General features: G+C 38.9%; 1 protein-coding gene across 2 annotated transcripts in view; it reads left to right on the forward strand.

The window, feature by feature from the left end:
• Positions 1 to 20303, forward strand: part of gabbr1b (gamma-aminobutyric acid (GABA) B receptor, 1b) — a 122129-nt gene that overhangs the window by 43268 nt on the left and 58558 nt on the right. The window contains exons 1-2 of one of the 2 annotated variants that reach the window (XM_057354099.1): positions 15633 to 16653; positions 17426 to 17586. In XM_057354099.1, coding sequence (XP_057210082.1) covers positions 17461 to 17586 — 126 coding nt within the window. In that variant the 5' untranslated portion in view covers positions 15633 to 16653; positions 17426 to 17460. Of the gene's footprint in view, positions 1 to 15632; positions 16654 to 17425; positions 17587 to 20303 lie in introns of those variants that run through there. The other variant, XM_057354098.1, reaches the window with a different exon arrangement.

Raw genomic sequence — 20303 nt, forward strand, 5'->3', positions numbered from 1 at the left:
ACAATACATCTAAAAATGATGTTTAAAGAAAATTTGGTCTCTTAATTTTTTCCACGGCTGTGTACACCAGAGTTGTTATAGTTTTGATTTTAGTTTTATTTCGTTTTATCAATATTTTAAATTAGCTTTTATTTTTAGATTTTTAGTTTTTGTGATCATTTTAGTTAAAGTTTTAGCAATTTTGGTATATGCTTTTGTCATTTTGTAATTTATTGGTTTATTTTTAATGTTGCTATAAAAGATTAATTCATTTTTATTTTAGTTTTATTTTATTTTTTGTTTATTATTATCATTTTACTGCTAACGTACTTCAGTTCATTTTTGAGGCAACATTTCAATTTTCCCTTGAGTTAAGTTTTTCCAATAATTTTTAGGTCAATATTTAGGTCAATAATATAGTTTTAATTTTAGTAAACTAAAATAACCTTGGTGTACACCCTGAAATTGTTTTTAAACAGTATTGTAGTTCCCATCTATTCTGTGCTCTTCCTGGCTGCTCTTTTTCAATAATCATTCAAAGTCATCCATTTTAAAGACATTTTTATTAAATTACTGTTAGTTTGTTCATATTTGCACAGTTATATTATTGTCTACAAAACTAATTTCAGTCATTCAAGCACACACCTCCAGATCAAAACCTTTTTAAGATAATAAGAAACATTTCACTCGAGTGTTCTAAAACTTCTGACCTGTGTTGTACATACACAAGGGTTTCATGTAAATAACGTGCACTCAAACATGAAAAAATATTCTAGAATACTGTACAGTATTTACTATAGTATACTGCAGTAAAATGTCCAGATACTATGTTGTTTTTTAATAATACTGCAGTAAATATTAATGTTGATAAGGTTTATCAATGTATTAGTTAATACACAGCAAAATCACCAGTGTTAAAAAGGGTCAAATTAACTCTCACAGTGTTTATATAATCCACACTTTGAGAGTGTGGATTATATATACACCGAGAGTGTTAATTTGACCTTTTTTAACACTGGTGATTTTACTGTGTGCAAAATATTACAGTAATTATAGGAAACTATAGTTAATATGATATACTGCAGTGTTTTTTATGTGGGCTACCACAAAATTTGCTACTCGTGTTCTGATAAAGGTACTGTACGATGCTACATTTTTTTTATTTGTAATTGATAACACTGCATAATACTGCCACCGGGGGACAGCGCTCCAGTTTGGGAAGACCTGGGGCCGGTTGCATAAACTGCTTAGACTAATCTTACATGTTATTCATTTACGTTTTTTCTTCAAGACTGGTCATAACTACTAAGTTACATAAAAGGTAGACTGGTCTAATTCAAATCTGAAGACTGATCTGTCTTAAAGAAGGGGTAACATGCTATTTAATGTAAACAACACGAAGGGATAATGTGATTGCTCGTGCTGTAGTTCCGCCCCCCCGTCCGCCTCCTTCAGCTCGTCTTTTTCCGTAAATAATCGTACAGCTGTATCTCTCGTTTATAAATTTGATCAAACTAAAGACTCTTCGAAGATACAAAGTCTGCAATACTACTGTATAGGTTCTCAGGATTAATATGAGATTGGCAGAAACTGCGTGTGTTACCTCATCTTTAACTAATTGCTATAGTCAGTGAGATAAGACACGTAGTGGCTATGTTTATGGCTGCAACTGGCTCCTGGTCTCGATATAACTGCAAATTTGATAATGTTAGACATGTTGGAACGTCCTGTATTAATTGTTACAGATCACATTTGTACTAGTCACAAAAGTCATTTACATGGAGGGATAGAGCGGTAGAAAATAGTAAATCTAGTTGTCCTGCAGAGGTTCAGTTGAGTTGGTGTGTGTTTTAATGAGTGGGATTCAGTGGTGGAGTTGGTTATTTTTAATGTTTTGCTGAGTGGTTGTTACGCTTGTTATCAGTCACAGAAAGCACTGCCGCACACAGCTTGACACACACTCCAACCTATCGCTTTTCTGCAGCTCATTTTACATTCCAGTGAAACCACACAACTAATTGGAAATTAATGTGGCCCCACTGCTTATATACATTCAAAGCTGCATTCTGGTTTATTAAAAAATAAGTGATTACTGTGGGTTATAAACTGGAACACCCAAATACTCCAAGCTCCATATTTACTGTAACCATTTATATAACCAGTAATTTATTGGTATTCGGGAGCTGATCTATGAATTTATCAACTGATCTGCAAAATACTTTAACCAAAAATGGCAGATATTAAAGGAAAAGTGTGTAAGATTAAATAGGATCTATTGATAGAAATGCAATATAATATACATAACTAGGTTGTCGGATGTGTATAAAGACCTTACATAATGAAGCGTTATATTTTATTATCTTAGAATGAGCTATTTCTATCTACATAGGTCCTCTTGCATGAAATTCTCCATGTTGTTTCTACAGTATAGCCCTAAATGGACAAACTGCTCCACAGAGCGCTTTTCGTAAATACGTAATCTCCTTCGGCAAAAAAAGTGAAATCGTGACAACATCTTTGTACTTGTTTCAGCCACCGTAGTGCTTCGAAAAGGAGGGGTCAGCGGTGGACTGAGCCGTTGGTTGCAATTCGCAAACTCACCACTAAAATCCTGCTATATTTCAATGACTGGTCTTTAATGGGCTAGTTGCACAAGATGACGGCGGTGAGTTTTTCTGATGTCAGGGTCGGCAAACTAATTTCCGGTCGCATAACACCATCGAGTTGTTTTGGCGTAACGAAGTGCACAGCAATGTAAAGAGGATCTGTCATATCGCTGATATATAACTTTTTAATTTTTTATCCAAAAACACCCATATTTGCCGGCCAAAAGTCCTCCTTTTCCCATACAGTGTTATGCGACCGGAAATGAGTCTGTCGACTTTGACGCCATCTTGTGCAACTAGCGAATTAAATGTGACCCAGCTAGTCATTTTTTGTGCTTTACTATTTTCTACAAAAAATCATCGTATATAACATCCTATATAACGTAAAGAACATTCTGTAAAAACATAATCTTGATATCTTTTATGATGACCAAGTAATACCATGTGAAATTTCCAGTGGCTCAGTGGCTAGAGCATGGCGTTAGCAATGCCAAGGTCATGGGTTTGATCCCAGGGGATTGCACATAGTCAAATGTATAGTACAATGCAATGTAAGTCGCTTTGGATAAAAGCATCTGCCAAATGCATAAATGTAAATCATAATGAAATTAATGGTTGAAATTAAACTTTGATGCTCATAATAATCTTATAATTAGATTTTGAGACTTTGAGTTTTCACAGACTGGATCACATAGTCACTTGAATTAGTATATCAGAAGACTGGTTTCTATTACAAATATTTTCTAAATGTTCTCTACTTAAAAACTATTGTGAAATAACAGTGTTTCCATTACCAACCAGATGCGACTAAAATGTAATTTCTTGTCTTATCGACTCCCAGTAGCTCAATTGGTAAAGCACTGCATTTGCAACACAAAGTTTATGGCTTCAATCCCAGGTAACACACATACTGATAAAAAAACGCTAAATGACTCATAAGTCGCTTTGGATAATGGCGTCTGCCAAATGCATAGATGTAATGAAATGTTTCCCGTATTGTCGTTCATGCAATTGGAAGAATCATTCCATCGCACAAAAAAGAATGGTAAAGAATTTACACATTGAACTCTATTACTTACACTTACTGATTTAAACAATCTCCTGACTCAATGTTCGAGTAACAATAATAGTGCTTTAACAAGCATCTTACAGATCTAAATAATGACAGTTGACTATTAGAGTGAAGGAAGTATTCAAGTCCTGGCATTGAATACACTGTCTGGCCATTTGAAAGAAGTAGACGCTGTGTTTGGAAATCGTTCAGTCTCAGTGGGTGAGACGGGCGGATTTGGTTTATTGATTTATGAAATAGGTAGCCAAGAATGAGTGTAATGAAGGTTCTGTGTTTGTTGTGGGTTTTAGTCATTAGACAAGCACACTGATGCTCTCCAGAGAGGAGAACTTAAGAGATGCTGCTGTTCGGTATTGGTGTTTGGAGTGAAGCGCTGTGATTGGTTTGCTCCCAACATGCAGCATGCCGCATTAGAGGATTTTAATTAAGAGAGGATGCACACAGAGAGAGTGCAATCTCTCTCTCTCTCTCTCTCTCTCTCTCTCTCTCTCTCTCTCTCTCTCTAGCTCTTGCTGTGACTTTGCCACCTATTGACAGAGCTCACAGCATGTAAAAGGTCATTTCATGAATGCATTTTAGTTCCCGTGCAAATGAATGTGTCATGCTTGTTGCAGTTGGTTTCGATTACTCAGTCTTACATGTGTTTATTTGTATACTTTAAATGTCTGTTTGCTCCATTTGTGTTTGAATTTCATAGCTATCCAAGGAAAACGCTTTCCCTCTGAATCGAATTCCACTTTTGAATTTACGTGTCTCCACAATGCCCACATAAACCTGTAACGTGTTTCTGCATCCGCGCTCGCGATCTCATCCTCGACTTGTATGTGTATAAAACCTGTGTGCAGTGGAGCAAGCAAGCAAAACCGCAGAGAATAAACATGGGCCGGTTCAATTGCTCCTTATTTTCAGAGTAGCGTTTCGTTTAAAAGCTCTAATAAATAATTCAAGAACGATCACGGAATTGAAGGATCTGAAATCGCAGAAACGGCTCGCACCTCCGGCGCGATCACAGCTCACGCTTAGTCTTATTCCTGTACCTGCACATGTGAGCGCATCGCCTGAATAAAACACAATCGCAGCTACTGACGTGTCACCAGCTTGAAGAGACCTGCCACCTGAGCTAACAGAAAATGATACATCTGAAACATCTACCGGGTGATATCTAACAAGGTTCAACATGAAATACAACACAGCTGCTCCCCTCACGACAATGGATAACCTATATCTGTCTCTCAGCCCATGATGCGAGGCCGTTCTGGGCAGTTGTCGGGGGATGATGTGGTTGCTAAGGTGTCTTTTAGCGTGTTACTGTGTGATTGCTAGGGTGTTCTGGGTGGTTTTGTATAGACTATTTCGCAAGACGTAAACACTGGTTCAGAAACACTGGTTTCAGTTTTTATTCATTTATTATTAGCTACTATAATCTTACAATATAATTCAATTAAATGTTAAATCAGTAACAAACATTCTGTTGGTTGTTTTTTGTTCAGATGTTTGTGTAGTGAAACAGGAAGCTCCTCTGGACCAGCGTTTAACCAGCATTGATTACATCATCCAAACGTTTTTCAAATCTTAAACAACACTGGTCCAAGCCCTTTTCACCACTTCAAAAAGATTAATCATTTGTGTTAAATTAGAAAATAACAACAACAAAAAACGAAACAGGAAGTGTTTTTGTTTTTTGTTGTTTAAGGTGTGCAAGATGGACTAGAGTGTTTTAAAAAAAAAACTTTTATTATAAATGTATATGTTTAATAGAATGTGTTTATTATAAATTAATTAAATGTATTTATACATGTGACATTTCTTATTAAAGACAGATCACAAAAAAGGTTTTAATTAATGAATAAACTGATATACTGTATATAGTCAGATAAAGACAGAAATGTAATGTGGTAAATTCCCCTGTGGTTTCTCTGGCAGTTCATTTATCCACTAAAATGACATTGAGACCAGTTGGTTAATAAAAGCAGTTGCAAAAATGACTAGAAAGAGTGAACAATGTATATTAATTTCACGGAATTTCGCTGATTTTACGTATTTTTAAAATGCGGTAAAAAATGACGATTACAGAAATAGGTTGCAAATTCACAAGTTGAGTGTGAAATAACACGAAACAAGCAAAAATTGAATACATTTGAAATGAATAAAGAAATATTTTCAGCTTTTTTAATTCTGATACAATATTACAGTTTTTTACAGGTATTTTTTTACATGGAAGTTTTAGGTCTAGAGAGGAAACAGATTCGGCATTCAAACACCCTTAAGCGTGCTTGCCATCACCGGTCATTATTTTTAAAACTTCCCACAGTGTTTCTGCTGAAAGTAAACACAATTTCTGTGACTCTACAAAGCACATGAATATTTAATGGACCGAGCCTTCCGTTTATGATTGGTTGTCTGTTGCTAAACAGCTCAGTACCACCGTTTCACATTATAATTCTGTGGCCGTGCTCTGAAGCAGGGCTTCATAAACCAGGGTTAAAGGTGGATTTAACCTGATATCAACCCAGAAGATAACTCAGGGTTAAGCGTAGTGCAAAAAGCCCACCGGAAATCCGATGCACTGTCCGCATAAACGTCAGTGATCATCTTGGATTGCGGTGAGCCAGCAGCGGTTGGCCTGGAAGTTGTGGGATGAAGCCGCTATCATTAGCGTAGTGATTTATCGGTGTATCTGCTGAACCCCAGCACCTCCATCATGCCCACTCATCATCAGCCCAGGTTAAGTGGCTCACCTGCGGGGCGGCGTTTGAGGGAATCGTTCTTGTAGCATCCTAATCCTCCAGTGGAGCTCATCACCCTGCTTTCCACCCCCATTCCCCTTTCTATTCTCTCCCTCAACCCCTTACTCAGTAAAACTCTCGTATTAATAATGTGGCCATTGATTTGAATCCATGTATTCTCTGCCCTTGAAGGCTATTTGAAAATAATGAGTTGTGCTGTACCGATCGCATGGTCGCAACAAATACATGAACTTCTGCTGTGGCGTAAGCATGTTTAAGATCTAACTTTGCATATGTTTCGTAATTATTCCTGCCGCATAACCGCATAGGCTTTTTTACGAGGCTCTCCATGACGCGCTGCATGCCTCCGTTGCAGCCGCATGCAAGGGGAAGATGCTGATGCAATCGCATCTAAATTATTACGCAGTTTATTATCGTCTTCCCTCCCTCGGATTCTCACTTTCCCATCGGAGATCCTGGAAACACCTGCATCAATCCTACTAATTTTCTTTGCTTCTACTCATCGCGGTCGCAAACACGGGGTGCCCAAAAATGCAGTAAGCAAGCTCAGTGTAAGAGATGGGTCATAAACATGAGAAATAGCATAGCCAGAAATAGCAGAGTGGGTCCAATTCTACCCAGACGGCCGGAGAGATTAGAGTTTGTTTTACTGGAGCATGGCACATCCCATTAATGTTATTTCATCTAGCTGAATGAGAAGCCAGGGGAGAGGAGATAAAGCCACAGGTAAGATGAGGGCAACAGAAACTTTACACTGGTCTAAACAGCGTTGTCACTTCTTTCTGAGTTCTAAATACCATTTCAAAAATGTACTATAGGAAAGGAACAATGCAAACATTATCTTGTAGGTCGGTTCTGAGTTCGAGAGGATGCAATAGCAATTTCGTTTTTTGGCCAGAAACCTGAATTGGCTGTGAAAATGCACTTGTCTTCACTGGTGTTCTGGACATACGCCCAGTTTTAAAACTCCTCAACATTTAATGAATTACTGCTAACATGATCAACAAAAAATGTTCACATCTTAATCTATAATGAGCCAAATTTGCGCTGAACAGAAGCATGTTTGCATTAACAATGACAGTGACAGGACAGCACAGCACCGTTTCAGTGTATTTAGTGTCTACTTAAACTGAACTGTGGATGACTGGGGAATAAGATGCTATTTGCATTGAAGTAGTGCATGTAAATGTTGCAAGCTGTTTAGTGAATTTGCCACAGACAACCTGATTCTACAATCAAATTCATACTCAAAATATTCATGTAGTTTGCATTTTTATTTGATTTGATTTTAATTAACAATAATATATCTCTGGTCAGTTTGGTCAAATATATAACGAAGTAGGCATAACTAGTGACATTCAGTCAAAATGGGGTAGGCCTACATGCACACACGGGTTGATGACGTACTTCCGCTAAAATCTCAGCCAGCTAAGCCACGTCCACTCTCATAGAGCTGAGGTAATTTTTCACCAAGTGTTAACGATGTGTTTAGTAAGAAAATGTTCGATTTGCATTGATATATGCCTTTGTCATCATGCCTCGAGTAAGTGCAAAAGTTTACTTTCATATTTGTGGATGTAGCTTGAAACGGATAGCCTGAACCGCTTCTCCTTTTTGATTGTCTATGTATCATGTAGAGTTTGGATAATTTGACTCACGTCCTTGACTGTAATCCCATATGCATCTTGAAGCGGCCGAGTGAAAAATGCCATTGTTCCCTACGGACGTTACGTGCGCCGGATGTAACAAGCTGACTTTTAGCGGAAATACGTCATCGCTCTGTGTGCATATACCCCATTGAGTTTAGATCAAAATCAATTTTATTAGACTATGTTCTGTCACGTGGCAGACAGATTTGGGCCCATAAACTTTGAGAAAAAGATTTAGAAAAAGGAGTGTGAATATGGCAGTAACCACAAACTTCACAGTAAAGTGGACCTAAAGCTGCAATGTGTAGGATTAAGGAGGATCTATTGACAGAAATGTAATATAATATACATAACTATGTCTTCAGAGGTGTATAAAGACCTTACATAATGAAGCGTTATGTTTTTATTACCTCAGAATGAGCTATTTCTATCTACATACACAGCGGGTCCCCTTATGGAATTCTCCATGTTGTTTCTACAGTAGCCCTAAATGGACAAACTGCTCTACAGAGCGCGTTTCATAAATATGTTATCTCCTTCGGCAAAGAAGCGAAAACGTCTTTTTTCTGTGTCAGCCAACATAGTGCTTCAAAAGAAAGGGGGAGGGGTGGAGTGATCAGTTGGTTGCAATTCTCAACCTCGCTGCTAGATTCCGCTAAAATCTCCACATTGCACCTTTAAATTGGACATACAACAAGAAACGCAACAATGGCGAAAATCAACAAAAGCGCTTCATGTTGCAATGCTTGCTGATCTACCAGCATATAACAAAACTCATCCACGACTTCCAGCATGCATTGCAGTTGATCTGAATTATTTTGACGATTGTCATTTGCCACTATTGTTGAGCTTTGTATGATAAGTGCTGATGTCAGAATGTATCAGAAGTTAGAACAGCAGCTATTACAACCAGATTTTATTACAACCAGACAAGTTCAAGAAAAGTAGACAACTTTAGCTGATTTCCTTATCAGTCAAGTGTTCTGAGTGAAACGCTGCAATTTCTGAAAATAAATTCATTTAATTCATTTAAGGGTCAAGAGTCTAACTAAAGGAATACCTGATCATCATATTGGTGACATCATACAAAACTATTATTTGCAATAAAATTATTTGTTTAACCTTTGTTAATTTTCAATAAGAACTTTTGTACACATATTAAACTGGAACAAACTTGTTTGTAAGTGAAGATGGTGGTGCTGTTTATGGAGTTGTTAGCGTTACTCAAAGCAATAAGTACTGTAGATTGTTTCATGCAATTAACAATAAAAAATAAAAAAGTAAAGTTTACTAATTTTTGTAAGTCAAGAGTTATCGTATTATTATTAACAGTGTAGTTTGAAAAAGTCTCCTGTATTAATAAATAAATCACTCCTGTGGTTGTCATTGCAAAAACTTTAAAGCGTTCCATGACCATGGAATTTTTTTTATGTCGCAGCATGCCAACAACTAAGTGACTAAATCCAAAATGGAAAAAGGGGGAGGTGGGGGAGTAAGCAGACATTGGAGATGGTCTGGAAATTTTGCAAACCCCATGGTTTTATCACATCAAGTAGCTTTATTGTCATTACTCACATAGTAGACCAAGCGTAAGAAAAAATGAAATAAAATTGTTCCGCAGCATGGAGTGCAACAAAAGCGCCACCAATGACAGCTGTAGGAATATTTTCTCAGCAAGCATCATCTTACGCTTTTAAAAAAATTTCTTTACCTGCCGAATGGCTTTCTATAATTAGACTCTGCCTGACCAGACGTACGGAACCGAGCAGCGTTCGACAGTCATTTAGAACAACTGTGCGCTTTAAAGCATGCTGTTGTTTTTTGGCGCATCTTAGCCAGGAGCGTTAACCATCAGTGGGCTGGTGGAGAATTTAGAGGGACAGACGTTCCAAACAGCAGGTGTGTTATTAAGCAACGCCTGGTCATATTTCACACTCCAATTCAGCAGAGCAGCCGGGGGCTCGCTCGATGTGACGCAGTACCGCTGCGAAAAGATCTTGCCGTTGCTTCCTCATTGCCTGTTATCAGAACGACAAACACAGAGGTGGTTTAATGCCTGTCGGTAGTGAAAGACGGTGCTTTTTCCTTCTATTTGATCTCGCCTAAGCTCCTCAGTCATCTCTGACACCCGAATGATCTGTCTCCTAGCGTTCTCCAATTCATTTACTTCCAGGAGGCCTGGGGAATGGGCGACGATGCAATTTCGAACCCGGGCGTTTAACAGTAAATGAAATTTGGTGTCAATTCTAACAAATCTGTTTGGAGAATGCACTCTGCAGCAGGCAAATGAAAGGATTACTGGGGTGATGAAAGGGAAATCTGTGTCTTGCTACTGAGATCTCACTCCAGACAGCCTGTTGAGGAACCGAGTAGGAGGGGAGCATCGTTTCAGACAACTCTCATTTAGTTATTTATTAATTTTATTTAAAGACAGGCGTAATTTGCGTGCCTGATTTTTATTCTCTGAATTTGATCTATACTTGCACCTTGGAGAAAGTGAGGCATATCAGTCCTCACAGCTGCCTGCAATGACCTGGCAACCTCAAGAACCAATCAAGCAGGCCAGCTGTGACCTGGCAACCGCTCGGCCAATCACGGTTTCCCGCTGTGACCTCGTAGTCATGCCATGGCTCTGTGACACGGCAACTTGTGCAACTATTCAACATGTCTCTGTCGTATGAGCATTAGCCGGCAGCCACCTGTCACTTCACTTATTCCACATGTCTGTGGAGGTCAAAGAATCGATAACAATCGCACAGCTTTTTAAATTACAGCCCGTGTTAGGAAGGAAGTTGATAGTGTGTCATTTTCTTCGACAATATGTCTTGATGGTGGGTTACAGTGCACATTTATCTGTTTCTGAAGCTTTCAATATGTTCTGACATTTCTCTCCTATTTAATGACCTGATATCCAGACAGCCGAGTTTTGTGGCATGATATTAATAAAAAGTTGTCCAGTTGGATCCAATCATGTTTTTAAAGACTGTCAAAACGATTAATCGCGATTAATCGATTCCAAAATTAATGATTGTGTTTATAAAATGTGTTTGTGTGCAGTGTATATTTATATGTATATATAAACAAACAAACATACATACATAACAAATGAATAAATAATGACAATAAATAAATACTTAATTATATAGTATACATGTATGTATATATATATATATATATATATACATACATACATACATATATATATATATATGTATATATACTGTACATATACACATAATGTAATGCTGATTTAATAAAAAAAACTGGAATGGTCGTTATACACACGACACAACGTTTATTTTGGAATCAATTAATCGCGATTAATCGATTTCACGTACCTAGTTTTTTCCGTCGGTTGTATTGTATGATGACCAATAAGCTCTACATTCCGCAACTTGACGGTCAGTAAGTGCTCACTAACTAAAATACCACCCATCTTCTTCCATTTTGACAGTCTGAATGCAACTTAATCCTGTAATTAAGGCTTTGCCGTGATTCCAAGCCCCCTTTCACATTAGTAATGGATTTTAAATGGCCAAAGAGCTGCCATCCTTCCTCTGGAAACAAAGACAGCTGTACTTTATCACCTGAATACACAGCATGCACTTGGCCATTGTTATCTCAATGTAACTGCAATGCATTTAGACGCACACCAGACGAACTCTGTTTGGGTCTTAAGGTTCAGCCAACATGAGCACTTATCACAATCATTCAGATCTTTCTGGCAACTGTGAGATCTGACCGCAGCACCATTTAAACTTGAATTAGACATCGAATTGCTCGGTTATCTAAGCACATATCCTATTTGACTTCCTCCCCAACCTGCGGTCGGCGTGGATATGGCTGTGTCTTAAAATGATCCGTGCCTTCAGATGCGGAGAGAGTGATTTAATTGGCCCCATTAAGCTAGCAGTGGAGTGCATCAGGTGTCTGAATTACTGGCAGAGACAGTGAAAGGTGGCCCACGGGGACGTCGGCAGCCGGCTGCAGGATCTTTCTGTATGCAGAGGGAGTGTGGGGCAGGGCTGCTGACCCCAACGTGCTGTAGCTTTGCGGGGCTGTGCATGACAGCGGAGAGATTTCTCTCGAGAGGCAGTTTTGCCTCATATTCCCCCAGTCGCCTTCAACCTTGACATTCTTTTCAAAAAGCATGTGCGGATATCCATACTAATTCCAATGACAGCACAGGACATACTACTCTGTCTCTGTCACTCCGTCATTCTGTATGTTTGCATTTAGAGGAATAAGATGCACAGCAATACACATACAAATTTACACAAGGTGGTACAAAAGGTTCTTCTCAGCAATGCCATAGAAGAACCATTTTTGGTTCACCAAAGAACCAGGATCTTTGGATGTTGAAGGTTCCTAATCGAACCATGCAGCCAAAAAGGGTTCTTCTCTGGCATCGTGAAGCACCTTTTTTTAAGAGTTCATAAACCAAACCTCAGGAGTGACATATACAACAGTCAAATGTGAAAGACTGAGAGAATGTTAAAACAAAGTGTGTTGTTTAAAAATGAACATGAATTGCTTTCTTTGCAGTATTCAAGATCTCACATATTTTTTGTTTGTTATTTTGACCAGTTTGTCATATTTCAATTTCTGATTTGTTTTTACTATGTGAAAGTAGCTAAAAACTGTAAGTAATAAGATAGCAAGTTATTTTGAACATGAAAATGTTAATGTATTGTACATGTTTTTAGGTTATTTTACATCCAACTTTTTAAAATTTGCAGTCAATTTCTGTAATTTGACATTTTTTACCGTAGTTAAACAATTTTACTGTATTTCAGTATCATTTCATTTTTTTAGTGTAGCCAACAATGGGGGAGAAAATTATATTTCAGTTACAATTAGCAACACACCCTGAATCCACAATAGAATTTTATTTAAAGGAATTCCATGTTTTTCTCAAACTCAAAAACATACAGTATTCTTTCCCATATAATGAAAGTAAATGAGGGTGTGTGCTATAAGATGTTAAACGGCAAAACAAACAGCAGAAACTTGGTCCATATTACTAAATTACAGCCTGCTGTGTGTGACGAACGGACCAAAGGATAGTTCACCCAAAAATGAAAATTCTGTCATCATTTAGTCACCCTTATGTAATTTCATACATGTAAAAATTACTTCATGGGACATTAATGACCACCATAGTAGGAAAAATTAAATGGTAGTCAAAGGTGCCCCAGAACTGTTTGTTTTGCTAAATTCTTCAAAATATGTAATTTTGTGTTCAACAGAACAAAAATATACATATTTTCTACTATGGTATAGTGAATGATTGCTGACATTCTTCCTATTATCTTTCTCTGTGTTCAACAGCACAAAGAAATTTATACAGGTTTGAAAAAACATGAGGGTGAGTAAATTACAGAATTTTTATTTTTGGGTGAGCTTGTCACGACCGGGGGAGTGACAAGGAGGAAGAACCCAATTGAAGGTAGTGGTTGACAAGAACCAAGACTTAATTTACAACGACAAAACAAGAACCCACAATGGGGTAAAACACGGAGAGGACTAATAATAAAAAACTGAAAATAAACACTTCCCACATGGGGGGAAAAACAAGAGAACAGGTTTACAAGACTTACGGTAAAACAGGAACCAAAATAGGAAACACGACGCAACGCAGAAACTAACAAAGGGTAGGAAGTCCAATCGAGCAAGGTAATCCAAGGGTAGAAACTAACAAAGGGTAGGAAGTCCAATCGAGCAAGGTAATCCAAGGGTAGAAACTAACAAAGGGTAGGAAATCCAATCGAGCAAGGTAATCCAAGGGTAGAAACTAACAAAGGGTAGGAAGTCCAATCGAGCAAGGTAATCCAAGGGAACGGGTAATACCAGGCAAGGCAATATTCCACAAGGTAAGACAGTGAGATGACGAACTAGGCACGGTAAACGATACACAATAATACAGGAAGCTAAACGAGGGAACGAGCTGTGTGGGCACGCTGTATGACCAGTGTTACTGGCAGGAACAAGCAGTACGAACAAGCACAGGACAATAGACACAAGGACATTATATGGGGAGGATAACAAGGTAAATTAACACAGGGCAGGTGCACGGAATGAAACACTAATGGAAGCTAAACGAGGGAACGAGAGGGGCGGGGCCATAGACAAGACCAAAGAGCGCATATTATGTCATCATAACAACAATACTATGTCTCTCTCCACACAAAACATGAGGCTCTGTCATGATCCTGCCACTAGACCAAGAAAGACCTGACATGATGAGGCAGAATCATGACAGAACTGTTCCTTTAAAAGGTTCTTTACAACAATTACATAGAAGAACCATTTTTGGTTCCACAAAGAACCATTCAGTCAAAGTTTCTCAAAACATCTTCTCTTAAGAACGTTTTTTTCTTGTGAAACCGAAAGGTTCTTTGGATGTTAAAGGTTCTTTATGGAACCATTTAGACAAATGGCATCGTGAAGCCTCTTTTTTTTAAGAGTGTATCCTGATATCTGATTTGTTCCTCCTTTTGCCACATTCATAAGAAAAGCAGCAGCGTTGATTCACGAGCTGGTTCTTTCTAATGATCCAGTTGATCCAGTTCATAAAACCAATCTGAATGATTGGTTCACAGATCAAACCGAACCGGTTCTCAAGTTCAAGAATGCCATTTTAAAGGTCGATAGTGAAAGATTACCAGTAAAATAATGGCATACATTTCTGTCTGTTTCTCATCAGCAGTTGCACAAGTCACTTGGAGCACCATTTTATGGTGATTGCTTGTCCGTAACTTGACAGCCTCTGCCCTCACTTTAATTATATGGAAAATCTTTAAAAAATAGTTTGCGTTTCATTGGAAATTAAAAGCCATATGTCTTTAGAACAACATGAGCGTGATTAAATGCTGACAACATTTTCATTTCGAGTTTCTCTCAAATCAACAAGTGTGATTAATGGAAGGCATGAATTAATCATCACAGTTTTAATTGGTTAAAGAAGCGAATGCGAAGACACATGGACTGTGATTTTAGTCCATCACTGATTCAGTCTGAGTCTTAATGGTCCAGAATCGAGCGGTATCGCCACCCTTGAGACTAATTGTTCCTCTTCATTGGGCCTCAGATATAGGAGCGTATTTCATCTCTGGCACAACCCCAGGCCACTCGCAGCAGCTGCTAAGCTAATACCAGTTCTCTGATATATAACCAGCGCCTCTGGGTTTTGTTTCTTGAGAGAATGTGGAAATCTGAAGCCATTCCGGTTCGACCGAGTGCTTCGCCTACAGTGCGCCTCTTACGAAAATGATTCATTTAAAACAATCCAGAATTTCGAATGAGTTTTGCGCTAAAACGTTGGCAAAATATATGCTGTAACATTCTCAAGTGTATTCCTAAGGCACCTAGCGCAAGCATATCTTTTGTTTCTGGCTGGGTTTTCATTATTCATTTCGCAGGCTTGCTTGATCATGGCCCATGTCAACCCTACCATTGAGTAACAATGTGATGTAACCTGGTAAGCTAGCTTGCGCTGAGCTTTTTCACAGCGAGAGAAGTTGCACGATCTGTCAAGAGTGGGCAGGGAAAACACAGGGAAGGGAAACAAATAGATAATCACATTGGTTTCTATAAACTTAAGGAGAGAAGAAATGTGTTGCCGAAGCTGCTGAACGTAGCTCATGCAGTTTTGAAGGAATACATAAAAACATTAGGTTAGGCGAAAAGGTAAACGAGGCGAGATGACGAGCGAGGAGAAATGCAAGATCAGTGACAAGCCATCGGTTTGGAGATGCATTATTGAAGAGTACAGTTTCTCGCCATGGCACGAGCGCACGCCGTTTACCACAATGTTTTTCCTGTAAGGGGAGGATTTGTGTGACTGGAAGATTGGAAGGAGATGGCGTAGCGGAGACGAAAATGTGTGGGAGAAAGGAACAGAGTGTGTGATTCATAATGTAGTGTACAGCAGAATCTGCCTAATGATCCTGGAATGATTCGATCCTTACATTGCCTGGCATATGAATGTGAAATAGTGACGGCCATACAGAAACAGTTTGTCATTTTGTGACTCTGCGTGTGTGCGGTTGTGCGAGAGAGGAGAAATGATTAAATATGGAAGATGATTATAGACCACCTTGATGATTAAATTGCGTGCGTAATTTACGTGCGAGGCAGAGACGGTGAGAGAAGGCGAATCGTGTTTATTTCTGGTTAAAGATCACAGGCGAATGGTTCGAGAGTGTAGCTGGGAGGTATATAAACGAGAGGTTGTGTTAAGGGATTGCAAATTCAAAGTGCTTTGTGAAACGGAGAAGGAAAGTGAGCCCCCCTCCCCATTTACTCTCTCTATAAACGCAGCACATTGTGTTTCTCCCTCAGTCTCTCTGCTGCATCCTGCACGCGCGCGCACCACACACCGCACTTCAGCGTTTATCGTCTCTTTTGTTTCATGCTTACTAGATATTATACCAGCCAGCCAAAACGAGAATCGGTCTTACGTTTTCCATCGCTAATTCGTCGATTGTCATTACGCATTGAACGTATCGCGGACAACAGAAGATGAAAGTGGACACATTGCGGTTTCCCAAAACAAGATGTAACGTCCGTTTCGTTGAAATATTCATTTCAGGAGAAGCGTGAGTACATAGCCTATGGCTAAAACAATTTTAACTAGAAAGTAACTGGCTTTGTTTTTCCTTTAAGCAGCGACCGTTATTTGTTAAACGTATCGTCATATAAGTAGTCTGCACTGTCGCGTGTTGCTGTTCATCAGTGCGGTTTATTTCTGTCTAACTTTTACTATCCGTCCAGCTGGCTTTGTGACTTTGATGTCGACGGAAACATTTACAACTTACCTATTTAAAAATCTTTACACCGTGGACAAATTGTTTAAAAACATTATAAACCAAGGTAAAGTGCTTGCGCGGTCACCAGTGAACGCAAGACGTTAATTGCGCGCTATTGTGTCGTAATTAAACATACGCTGTTAACGCAGTTTCCTATAAATACATTAGAAACTTAAAAATCGGTTCGCAGTGATACCAGATGTCTTTGAATCTACATCGATGTCTTGTTTATGTTTTCTCATTAAAAACAACAAAAACAAAAAATTGATGGTGCATATAAAAGTGTGCTGTATACAAGTTTAAGGTAGTTCACTTTTTTTGCTACTGAAATTTACCCCATCCAAAATACTTGAAAGTAAAATCCATCATTTATTTAACACATCCAGCTCTGCCTTTCATGTAAAATAATATCAGGAACATAAACTGTGTTGGCATACACTCTCTCCCACTATGGCCAAACTATCCTGGCAACATCACAACAATGGACAGCGCTTGGCTATGAGTTTCTACTTCATGTTGGCGACCCTCACTTTACTATTGTCCTGGTCCTGCCCGGTTCTAGGCAAGAAAAAACTCTACATCGGAGCCCTGTTCCCTATGAGTGGCGGATGGCCGGGCGGGCAAGCATGTCTTCCTGCTGCCCAAATGGCCCTGGATCTGGTGAACAAGAGAACGGATATTCTCCCGGATTATGAGCTTGAATTAATCCACTACGACAGTATGGTAAGTGAGCACTGCTTAATTACTTTCCATTATGTGAACTGTTTGATGGTAAAGCATACTGTATGTCATTCAGAGTGCATTGAACTAGTCATTTCATGAGTGTGTTGACTTGATGTTGTTTGTTCAAACAGCGTGTGTGTCATTATTCTTGGTTGATTGAAGATTTCTGAGCAAATTTACATTTTATTACAGCAGTAGGTCTCTATTGGGTCAACTGTAGTATGCTAATGGACATAATTACACTTCTGAGATGTTTTGGTGGACTCTAATAAATGTAATGTTGTTTTTGTCGTTTAAATGGCAATTTGTGCTCGATTCAGTATGACTTCATTAAAGTGGCGCGGAGGAATGTTTTGACAGCATCATTTTACTTATTGGTTCTGCTATCAGCTAAAATCTATTTATAGTCTCTCTATATACCATCCACTTCCCTCTGTATCTTTCTGTTTGCCTGACTCTCTCTCTTCCTCTGCTTCTCTCCATCTATCCCACCTGCGTCCCTCCTCCCCCGCACTGGAGATGCCAGTGCATACACTCGCACACGCACAAACACACACCGAAAGTGAAAGAGCAAGTGAGAGTTTCAGACTGCGAAGTCTCACAGATACATGCAGAACGCAAACAGTTAATTCCCTGTGACTGTTCTGTGTTGCTAAGAGCTTTGCCGTGATTGGTCGGAACGGGTCTGCATTGGAACCCCGCTTCAAAGATACAGGAGAAGGAGGAAAGACTGTGGGTGGAGGTTGGCATGACAACAGTTACCAAGACCACTGCTGTTCAAACAAACACATATGAAAAGGAAAATAGCGTGTATGGCCCTTTAAAACGATTGCATAAACAGGGATAAATAAAAGTAATTAACTGGTCAGTGTCACCCAGCGCGCTGTTAGGGCTGCAGCTATCGATTATTTTAGTAATCGAGTATTCTACTGATTTTCCATTGATTAATCGGGTATTCAGATAATAAGAGCAATACTAAATATACCGGAGAAAATAAGACAGGTCTCTTAAAATGAACAACTAATTTGTTTCTTTTTTTTTTAGAAAAAAATAAAAATTTTAATGCTGAAATGGCATACATTAATATCTGAGAAAAGTTAACCCATTTAATACATTACATTGCCATATTACATTCAACATGCAATATAATACAAATGTATAAATAAGAAACATTAATAAAAATAGAAAAAATAATTTCAAAGTTAAACAACTAACTTCAGCTTATGCATGATGCATTTAGTTTATCTAAATTACTTTTAGTTTCTTTTTTTTTACTATTAAATAGTAATAGAATTGTCCACATAAAATACAGAGTTAACCAGACTTTTATTTTGGCAGGTTGTCGGAAGACACAGAAGTCTGTTTCTTCACTCAAAAAATAAAATGTCCGTGAAATAAACTCTGGAGATGAAGTTCATGTGTTCATGTCCTCATAAAGTGCAGACGCAGACAAATTCATGAGCATCACGCGTGTAGCACGTTAGACTGTGTAGTTCATTCACTCAGACACGCCGAACAGACAGATGACATGTGTAAATAACAGGATTCGGCGTCCACTAGTCCACATCTAGTTTTATGGACTCAATGCAGACGGAAAACAAGTTTCACTCGCAAAATAGACTAAAACTAAGTAAAATAGCAGTTCACCATTTCAATAAGCTATCACTTATTTATCAGCATGAGAAATACGTGTGAGCGTGTTAACAGACTAAAATGCGTGTGTCTCACGGTGAATGCGTGAGACTTGAGAGCCCTGTAACATGAATAGAGTTTAGCGGGCTGTGCGTCAGTAATAACGGTCCGTGGGGAAACGCAGCGCTCCATGTGTACTGTAGTTAAATGGATTAAACAAAGCTTCGAGGCAACAAAATTTGCCTCGAGGATTTTTTGTATTTGACCAGTAACTCGAGGAATCGTTTCAGCCCTAAAATGTATGAAGTGCGGCAGTTCAAGGCTGCTCTCAATATAAGCTGATCCAGAAACTCGAACATTTTTAGAGGAGTATCTCTGACCCAGCACGGTAGGTAGATGTTCTCAAGACCCCTGTGGATCAGAGCGAATACTCGCACACACGCACTCACACACGCACGCACTCACACACGCACTCACACACACGCTGATTACAATTCAGCACCACGGACAGCTACATTTAGAAAGCGTAAAAGCGCTGTGTCATCAGGAGGGAAGGCAAGCGGGAAATCTTCATCTAAGTTGGGTTTTAGGTATTCAGACCCAAATCTTCCCTTCCGAGCAGCGGAAAGAGCAGGATCATTAAACCTGCACCCGGTGTGCTCTTTCTGATTGGAGCAGGGAAGGCTGACCCCTCGCTGGGTGACTGGCTGGTACGAGGGGGACATATTAGCATGTACTGGACCAGTGCCTGATTTCCCCAGAGCCCCAGTGTGAGATCACTCGGAATTAAAATGTGTGCCGTGGGGTCATGAATGTGTTTTGGGTTTTTTTTGTGTTGTGATTTGAATGTGGATAGACAACTGTGTTCTAATGACCAAGTGAGTACTTTACATTTACATTTACGCATTTGGCAGACGCTTTTATCCAAAGCGACTTACATTGCATTATACTATTGTTTCTGAGTATGTGCATTGTGCAACCCACGACCTTGGCGTTGCTAGCGCCATGCTCTAACCACTGAGCTACAGGAAAGCATGAAAAAAATAGAAGAGTACAAGAGTGCTGTTATAACAATGTTTCATGCA

Source organism: Triplophysa rosa, linkage group LG16, assembly GCF_024868665.1.
Source record: "Triplophysa rosa linkage group LG16, Trosa_1v2, whole genome shotgun sequence".
In the NCBI taxonomy this organism is placed as follows: Eukaryota; Metazoa; Chordata; class Actinopteri; order Cypriniformes; family Nemacheilidae; genus Triplophysa; species Triplophysa rosa.